The sequence below is a fragment of the Lactuca serriola genome, chromosome 9 (assembly GCF_051521515.1).
Source record: "Lactuca serriola cultivar US96UC23 chromosome 9, Lser_US96UC23_V15, whole genome shotgun sequence".
Lineage (NCBI taxonomy): Eukaryota > Viridiplantae > Streptophyta > Magnoliopsida > Asterales > Asteraceae > Lactuca > Lactuca serriola.
The window spans coordinates 17,011,772-17,022,084 of NC_136416.1; the positions used below are offsets into that span (position 1 = coordinate 17,011,772).

At 46.7% G+C, this 10,313-nt stretch overlaps 1 protein-coding gene across 1 annotated transcript; it reads left to right on the forward strand.

Annotated features, from left to right (window-relative positions):
* The first annotated feature begins 5,679 nt into the window (after window positions 1-5,679).
* LOC145075392 (uncharacterized) lies at window positions 5,680-6,273 on the forward strand. Its single transcript, XM_079021653.1, has one exon. It carries the CDS (start codon window positions 5,680-5,682, stop codon window positions 6,271-6,273), a length of 594 nt encoding a protein of 197 aa, XP_078877779.1.
* The last annotated feature ends 4,040 nt before the right edge of the window (window positions 6,274-10,313 follow it).

The following is a 10,313-nucleotide window of genomic DNA, read 5'->3' on the forward strand; positions in this document are numbered from 1 at the left end:
CAATTTTGTTTTTTTTTTTTTTAAATTGTCTAAGTAATTCTTTTTTATTAAATTATTATATATCGCTACATATAGTTTTTAATATATAATATTTATATCATAATAAATATTATGTTAAGATTATTATATATTACCAAACATTATTTTATTGGATTATTAATTTCTTTTAGTTGATTCTTTTTATAATTTCTTTTTTTTTGGACCAATTCTTTTTTATTAGATTATTATATATCAATAAATATTATTTTTAATATATAATATTTATATCATAATAAATAATACATTATTGGATTATTAATATTTGTAATTTCTTTTTTGTTTTTTTGAATTATTAATTTATTGAATTATTACTTCTAATTTTTTTGTTTTAATATAATAAATATTATCTTATTGGATTATTATTTTATTTTTAATGTATACTATTAATTCTTTTTAATTTTATTAGTTTCACCATAAAGTCGCCGAAATACGTAAAAGTATCGTTTGTCATCGTCAAAAATTGGCAGGATCACCTCCAAAAACCTTCATCAGAGGTTTAATAGATATCCTACTCTGTTCCATCCAACGTTGTTGGGAGCCACCTGCGACAACATCTTCACAATCCACTGGAATCCTTCATATCTGTTGGAACCTGAAAGTGAACTTCTAGCAATCTCTAACGTCTGTTGTCCCAAAGTCAGACTTATATCAGAAATGGTTAGGGTATGAAATGGTGGTTGAAGTCCGGAGTGGAATTCGTGGTACGAGATGAAGAGTGATGGTGTGCCTAGGGCAGCACAGCAGAGTCGCGTCCAAGACCTAGAGTCGGGCACACCAGCCAGGCCCAGCCCAGCAGGCTCAGCGCCCGCTGGCGCCCCTGGGAGCGAAACGCCCAGGCGGAAGGCTCGCGCCCGCCAAGTGATGCTCCTTTCTCTAAGACAAAAGCTGCGGTCAGGAGACAAACAGTAGGATCAGAGCATTACCGTCAGAGCCAATGAGAGCGCTCTAGCTGTTGATGGCGCACGACCCTCCAATCAGCGCCTCTAGTCCTGTCTCCGCAAAAGCGATCATGTCTGGTACGGACCAGGCAGGAGCGCTAGGTATAAAAGGATGCATTCTAAGACCAGCGAGGTAAGTTCTCTGGCCCTTCTAGAGAACGCATACACAAACCCTAAATCATCCCCTAACTTGACCGTCGGAGCGTTCTTCCAGGAGCCCCTCCCGGAAAGCGGCTGACGGCCCTTGTTCTCTGTGGTCTTGCAGTGATAACCAGGCAACCAAGAAGAGTTCATCCGTGAAGCAGAAGCAAGGTCTTATCAGGGACAAGGTTCCATCATTTTGCGCCATCCGTTTGTGAAACGAAGAACACAAGCAAAAAGCACGAAAACAAACATCAATGGCGTCCAATGGTAGCGAGGGACAACCAACTAGTCCCATACATCCCATGACAACGTTGGACGAAACACCACCACCTACAGCGACCAACAGGGTCGTTTTGGGCGAAGGAAGTTCTACAACAGCCGCCGGAAACGCTTCACAACCGTCATTTCCTCAGCAAGGAACAACTCCGGTGGAGCTACTTCCGACTACACAGCTTCAGATGTCGCCGTTCTTCGCGCCGCCGCTGCAACAGACACGAGCAATCCACTCGACAACACCCCCGTCGAGCCACATTTTCAACATTTCGCCGTCATTTGCAACACCATCACCATTTCAGATGACGGGTGGACAGAGTTCCGTAAACCTATTACCACCATTGGCGCAAACCATGATGAACCACTCACCACCCATTTAGCCGACGGCCGGTACATGGACCGGAATGACTATCCCTGCCAACAACAGCCTGCAACAACCGGTAATGATCAACCCCGCTACATCCATACACCCTTTCTCCACTAGTTATCCCCTCCAGTTACCATTCCAGCCATACCCCTTTTATGGACCAAGTCTGGGCTACCTTACGTCACCGCCGCATGGTATGAACTCCTAATACCAGCAGGGGACGTCGACTATCCCAGGCCAGGATGGTTTTTCCCAAAGCATAACGTCTCCGTTCGTCAAAGAGCTGTTGGATTATGAAATACCAAATACCGCAAAGCTCCCGACACTCAAAACATACAATGGAACCACCGACCCGTACAGTCACATCGACACATATGAATGGACGATGACGACGCTAAAACTTAACGAGATGTTTTGGTGCACATACTTCCCGACGACACTCGATGGCAACGCCGGCACGTGGTTCAAAACGTTACAACCGGGCAGCATTTCAAACTTTGCTCAACTCAAGTACCTTTTCCTCACCAACTTCATGCAGTTACGTAAATACAAGGGGGACTCTCATTCCATTATAGGTTGTAAACAAAGAGAGGGGGAAACTGTGCGATAATACTTTACAAGATTCACAAATGCCACGTTGGATGTACCAGGGCATGACGAAGGCCTTATAGACGGTGCCTTTACATGGGGACTCCTGCCAGGCTCTTTGTCACAAAAAGTCATGGGAAATAAGCCCTTAACACGAGTCGAGTTGAAAGAAAGGGTAGAGCGATATCGACGGCAGGAGGATGGTGAAGCAGCCAAGCAAGCCTACTTGAATGCCATGACGGCTAGGCATCACCACCCAAGTCATACGGACTTCTGAAGGGAGGAAGACACTATGGCCAGGCAAAAAGACCACCGATGCGTTTTCGACCATTTGTTAAAGACGACAGACGGGGTCGCCGCCCAGAAGTGTACGTGGTGTTTGAGAAACATAAGCCGGCCAAGTCTCCCAAGAGTCGGTACTGTGAATACCACAAAAGTAAAACACATGATATGGTTAACTGTTCGGTACTAAAGAAGGAGATGGAGGAGAAACAACTCAAAGGAGACCTGGTGGAGGTGGCGCGAAGCCTACGCGCCAAGTTTGATGCTGAGAATGCCAAGGGCTCACCCCGCGAAGGGGTTCAACCTAGGGAGATATTCATGATACGTAGCAAAAGAAGTAGGGAGGACCAACGGGGAGAGCAAGCGACCGTTAAACCTTCAGCACGCGCGCTCACGTTCTCCGTTCAGGATCCCCGGCCGGATGGTTGGAAAGGTGACAACCCGCTGATAATACAAGAATCTATCAGAGACGTGACTATCCATAGGGTCTATGTCAACACCGGGAGTTCAGCAGAGATAATCTATGAGCATTGTTTCCGGTTCCTCCTGGATCGTTGGAAAGACAACTTGCGACCTACGACTGGTAGGCTGGTGGGATTCACCGGCCATAGCCTGTGGCCGCTGTGCACAATCCATCTCCCACTGACAAACACTATCCATGATAAGCAACGAAAGAAAACTGCCCTGATAGACTTTGTGGTCATCTGACATTCAGTAGAACACAATATCATCCTAGGAAGGACAACCCTCTTGAAGCTAGGGGCGGTACCATCAACCATGCATGAGATCAAGGTTCTAAATGGCGTGAGGCGTGGCGTGGCGGCAAGGTCAAGCCTCAAACTTAACGAGCCATGGCGAGCCATGGCGTTTTTCAAGGCGTGATGTAAGGCGGCGATTTTGTATTAATTTAAAATTATATTACCACATAAATATAAATTTATATTAAATATAACTACTTTTTAGAAGTGTTAGATCAATAACTAGTAATAAAATTTTAACAAGAACCATAATACTTGTATCTTTGATTAGAAAAGACATAACAAAGAGCAAAAAACTGTGTCTCAACCAAAAAAACACGCGCCATAACACGCCATAACGCGTCATGGCGCGCCATATCACGCCTTGCCACGCGCCACGCCTAACAGCAACGTTATGAGCCTTTTCGTAACGACGGAGCCACGCCTCACGCCATGGCGCGCCTTTTAGAACACTGCATGAGATCATGAAATTCAATACAACGAAAGGCGAAGCCACGATACTGGCCACTCCGCCCAAAGAATTGCAATGATATATAGTCATGAAGCCAACAGAAATAACCAAAGGGTCCAAAAGACCCAGGGGCAGTCCCATAAAGGGGAAGGAAGTAATCAATGAAAGATACCCTGATCAGCCGGTCAGCGTTGGATGTGAGCTCCCAAATCACACGAGAAGAGCGTTGGTCGACTTGCTCAAACGCTACAAACATGTGTTCGCATGGACTCCTACAGACATGGTGGGAGTAGAAAGGAAGGTCATCGAACATAAACTGATGATCAGGCCAGGGGTAAAAGAAGTTAAGCAGAAGAAAAGGGTCCAGGGGGGAGACCGTAATAGGGCGATTAATGCAGAAGTGACTAAGCTGACGGAGGTCGGGATATTAAGGGAGGCAATATTCCCGATGTGGATTGCGAACCCAGTTATGGTTCGCAAATAGGATGGATCATGGCGTATGTGCATATACTTTTCCGATCTAAACAAGGCGTGCCCTAAGGATTGCTACCCGCTCCCGGAGATCGATCAGAAAGTAGAATCGCTACACGGATTTAAGCTGAAATGTTTTTTGGACGCATATAAAGGGTATCACCAGATTTTGATGAGCAAGGAAGACGAAGAAAAAACAGCCTTCTATACAGACCATGGCACTTTCTGCTACACTAAGATGCCTTTCGGATTAAAGAACGCAGGGGCAACATATCAACGTCTGGTTGACTCGATATTCGCTAAGCAAATTGGAAGGAACATCGAGGTGTACGTAGACGATATGGTAATTAAGAGCCCGAATGAGGAAAAGATGCTACAAGACATTGAGGAAACTTTCCAGACATTAGAAGCAGTCAAGATGAAGCTAAACCCAACCAAGTACACGTTTGGAGTGGAAGAGGGGCAATTCCTGGGGTACTACGTCACCAGACAAGGCATCCAGCCCAGCCCAACCAAGGTCGACGAGTTCATCGAGATGCCAACCCGAAACTCCCTCCGAGATGCACAGGGTCTGAATGGGAAGCTTACAGCTCTAAGTAGGTTCATTTCGAAAACCGCCGACAAGGCCATGCCATTGTTCCACACCTTAAAGGGGTGCATCGAGAAGAACAATTTCCAGTGGACGAATGAGGCAGAAAAGGTGCTCCAGAAAATCAAGGAAGCGCTACACGAGTTACCACTCTGGCCACCCCTATCCCTGGAGAAACATTACAAGTGTATCTTTCAACATCAGGCGAAGCGATATCCTCGGTATTGGCTGCAGAAAGGGAGGGGGAACAGAGGTCGGTGTACTTTGTTAGTAGAGCGCTGCAAGGACCAGAACTCAACTATGCCACGCTGGAAAAGTTGGTATTAGCACTCATTTACGCTGCAAGACGAATAAGGCGATACTTCCAGGCACATCAAATCGAGGTACTCACAAGCTACCCCATTAAACAGATCTTGCTCAAGCTGGAGACGTCAGGCCGGCTGGCCAAGTGGGCAATTGAGCTGGGAGAACACGACATAAACTACCGCCCAAGAACAAGCATCAAAGGGCAGGCGCTGGCTGACTTCTTACTGGAGATCCCAAACGGAGTGAACCCAGTGAAAGAGAAGGTGTGGGTAGTTGAAGGGGCCCCGACCGACCATGGTTCATGGACCCTGTATACGGATGGAGCATCCAGCAGGGAAGGCTCGAGGGCGGGGCTGATCCTGACTAGCCCAGAAGGAGAGGAGGTAACTTATGCCCTCCACTTCAACTTCCATACGTCAAACAACGAGGCGGAGTACGAAGCACTTCTTGCAGGATTACGGTTAGCCAAGTAGATGGGTGCGAAAGTTGTAATATCCTTAACCGACTCGAGGTTAGCAGCAAACCCAGTCAATGGAAGTTTCGAGGTAAGAGATCAAAGAATGGGAAAATATGTAAAGATGGTGAAACAACTGGTAGGATCATTCGGCCGGTTTACAATCAAGCAGATACCCAGGAGCAAAAACAAGAGGGCAGACGCTTTGAGTAAGTTGGCGTCCACATGCTTTGACCACCTATCAAAGAAAGTTTTAGTAGAGGTACTTCGAGAAAGGAGTATAGATGAGCAGCAAGTGAATACCCTAACCCCCGTTGGGCCCACATGGATGACACCGTTCCGGGAATACCTTCAAAGAGGAGTGTTGCCGGACGATCATGATGAGGCCAGGAAAGTACGTATAAAAGCGCCTTCATACGCAATGGTGAATGGAGAATTGTACAAGAAGGGGTTCACGTCGCCATGGTTAAAATGTGTGGATCAGGCCAAGGGGGGAGAGATATTGCAGGAGGCACACTCAGGACAGGTGGGTGCACACGAAGGGGCGAGGGCCTTGACAGGCAAGGTGTTACGAATAGGGGTATACTGCCAACGATACAGCAGGATGCGATAGAAGTAACCAGGAAATGTGGGGAGTGTCAGTCTTACGCCCCAGTCCAGGCGGACCCCTCGGCCCTGCTAAGCAACATATCCAGTCCATGGCCTTTCTACCAATGGGGCATAGATATAGTGGGTCCATTCCCATAAGCACCAGGGAAACTAAAGTATATGGTGGTAGTTGTGGACTACTTCACAAAGTGGATTGAAGCTGAGCCTCTGGCGTGCATATCTGGGAGGCACATGATAAAATTCGTATGGAAAAACATCATGACAAGATTCGGAACACCTAAGGTTCTCATCAACGACAATGGCTTGCAGTTTGCTGAGAACCCGTTCAGAGAATGGTGCACCGCCAAAGGGATAAGCCAACACTTCACATCGGTGGCACACCCTCAAGAAAACAGACAAACGGAGGTGTCCAACCGAACCATTGTTAATGGGATTAAGAAGAGGTTGGGCAAAGCAAAGAGGAATTGGGCAGAAGAGATACCAATGGTGTTGTGGTCATACAGAACTACACCACGGAAAAGCACAAAGGAAACCCCTTTCAGCTTGACGTATGGAACCGAAGCCATGATTCCCATGGAGGTGGCAGTGAACACACTGAGGGTGGCCAACAAGGATGAGGAAAGCAACATAAAAGACCTGAGGATAAACCTAGATATCCTAGAGGAGAAGCGTGAAGAATCGGGTGTACGCCAAGCTGCGTATAAACATGCAACAGAAATATATTACAACCAAAGGGTAAAGGAGAAGGCCTTCAAAGTCGGCGAATATGTTTTGAGGAAAAACGAGGCAAGCCGAGCCCAACCTCAAGGAAAGTTGGGCCCAACATGGGAAGGCCCATACAGAGTCACGGAGGCAAATAGGAACGGTGCATACGTGTTAGAGACAATGGAAGGAAGGCCCATTCCAAGAACATGGAATGCTAGGAACTTAAAGAAATATTTTTTCTAAGGCAAAGAAAGGAAGGAAAGGGAGGCAACCCCAGTTGGTTGACGTCTTATTGAGTGTATCGCACCCCGAATACTTAAATTATATTTGTTCATGCTAAATGACATGAACCTGATACTTAGTGTATTTAAAATTCCATGCTAAGAGACATGAACCTGATACTTAGTGTATTTAAAATTCCATGCTAAGAGACATGAGTTCAATACTTAGTGTATATATAATTCCATGCTAAGAGACATGAGTCCAATACTTAGTGTATTTAAAAATACCATGCTAAGCGTCATGAGTTCAACACTTAGTGTATTCAAAAAACCCGCGGTTAATGAAATGATAATGCAATTGCTGATTTTTATATACTTAGCGTATTAGTCTAATGATTGAATGATTACATGCGAAATCCAATCATGGATGCTAAGTGCGTCCAATATGGACACTTAGTGTGTCAATGGTAGCAAGGGCAAAGCAAAGTGCCCGACGCATCAAGGCGTTGTATATCCTGAATAGTGCGCAGTAAACGAGCAAGCCAAACACAAAACAAAACAGGTAGACAATAGATAATGCCTAAAACATGCCAAATATACATCCAGGAAAGTGAAATACTATTTTAGAAGTTCAAACATTACAAGGAAAAACATCACATACTAAACTAACGGAAAGAGAGAAACCTTACGACTCCAGACTATCCCCATGAACATCTTTCTCATTTGCCACAGCCTCCTCCCCAACACTCTTTCCAGCATTTTCCCCAACCACCCCACCATCGCCTTCTCCATCATCCACAACTACTTCACTAACATTGCCATCACCAACACTCGCCCCAAAATCACGCTCACCACCACCACCAGACCCAGGATCCCTACCATCACCTTCCATGTCAGCACCCATCACCAGCACCATCTCATGACCCACAATACTCTCAGGCGTACCCTCTGAACCACCAAAGGAGCATAACTCCCGCAAACCTTCAATACCCACCTAAACCTAACAGACTTGCATGATCCATACTAGAGAAAGACAAAAGAGCATCATTTATACTAACCACGGGACCAACAGACGACGCACCAACAACCGCTTCCCCACTCCCACCGCCACCTTAAGTCTTCTGAACAGACTCAACCCCAGCCATGTACGCAACATGACGGATAAGACTGATGGCGTTGGTAAAGTCAGGGTGCTCTCTATCAGTTTATCAACAATACGAACAACACCGACTTGCAACAACTAATCCAAGTCTCTCCGAGCAGCATCCACATCTAACTGCAATGACGATACAAGCTTGTCGCGATCGATAACATCACGCTCAAGACTTTCAACCTGGATCATTAAACCTTCATTAATTTGTGTAAGAGAGTCAACCTTTGTTTCCATTGCAGCCCTAGCCTCGTCAAGAATGTTCTTCTCGGATGCTAGCAACTCACATTTCTTCTCAGAATACGGAAGATCATCACCAAGCTCACTCAAATGATGATCCAAACTAGCCACACGCGATCCACAGGTGGCATGTGTGGCCTCCACCTTGCCAAGGGTATGGATACGCTGGGAACCTGCAACAAGATACAACATGGTTTGTGCAGCAGCGTAAGCCATATTGTGAGCAAGGGCAGGATTACCCATCGCCTCCATATCCCCAATTGCAGCTGGAAGGAAGGCGTGACATGAGAATTCCAAAGCATTGGCACGCATAGAAAGACGAGAATCGTTGCGAAGATCCCAAGATGGTGCAAAAACCGTAGACCCAGAAGCACCATCACCAGGGCCGCCATCTTTGGAAACTGTAACCGGCCCATAGTGGCCAAAGCCCTTCGCAGGAGAAAGCTTGGAGGGAACAAATGGAATAGTTGGAGAAGGAATGGAAGAAAAATATGAAATAATGGGCTGTTCAGTCGCCCTGTTGATTCCCTCATACTATTGCGCATCATCATCGGGAATCACAACCACGCCAGTGGATGTGGAACTCACTGGTGTGGAACTCATCGAACTCAGTAGGCGAGAAAAGTTGCGCCTAGTATGCACTCTCTTGGTGGCAGGCGGAGCACCAGTAACCGGCTCGCCTATGGCTTGCATAGCTTTCCGTTTTACCTGCATCCGCCGAACATCAGCAATGATACCTTCTTTGCTATCTTCACTGTCTTCCAGGGAGGAAGAGGGAACGCCGCCTAGGGGCATGACAGAGGAGATGGGGCGAGCGTGGGATCCTCCTTAGATGCCGATGAGCTTATTGGAGGAACAGGAGGAACAGTGGTTAGAGCAAGCCGGTCTGCCCAGCGAGGAGGGGGAAGGCCATCGACCAGGTCTACCTCACGAAACTCCAGTTTGCCCCAATAGCGCTTATGCAGCACCTCATCCATAGACAAAGAAGACTCAGTGCATGGGGAAAGCAGAATGGAAATATTAAAAACACGGAAGCAACAAGGAGAAACAAGAAAAGAAAAGGGGGAAGATACTACACTGACCATCAACGACGGAGAAGAACACCGCCATCTTGCCATGCCGCCTCCAAGAAGGACTCATCCCCACCCCAGAAAGAAGCGCCTCAGAGTAATCCTCGGCGGATACCTGCACACTCTTCAGATAAGCGGCAACACCCTGGTTGTGGGGGAAAAGCATAGGAATGGTATCAGCGAATGCATTGGCACGGTAGCGGCCACTTCCAACCAGCTCCTGATTCACCCATAACCACTTATCCTGCCAGTTCTTAGGGGTACGCCCATCGGGAACTAAGGCGTGTCCCCCTCACCGGACTGAGAAGGAACATTTGTCTCCGGTGATGTAGAATCAAAAGAAGAACTTGAAGACAAAGTAGTCGGGAAGGTACCCGTTTTCCCTGCAGATAATCTCGAAGGTAACCACTTTGTTGACAGCATTGGGGGTCAACATCTGAAGACTACAACCATCCTTTTGAAGGACTTCCTCCTGAAAGTCCGTCAGGGGAAATCGTATACCGGCGTCCAGGGTTTTCAGGAAAACCCCAATTTTTCCAGGGGGAGGGGAAGAGATGCTAGAGCCAGGAGAGGGAAATTCCACACCTTCTAAGGTAGATAAGCCATACGTGGTCTCCAATTGTCGATACTCGGCAGCAGAAGGGACGATTCCGGGAAG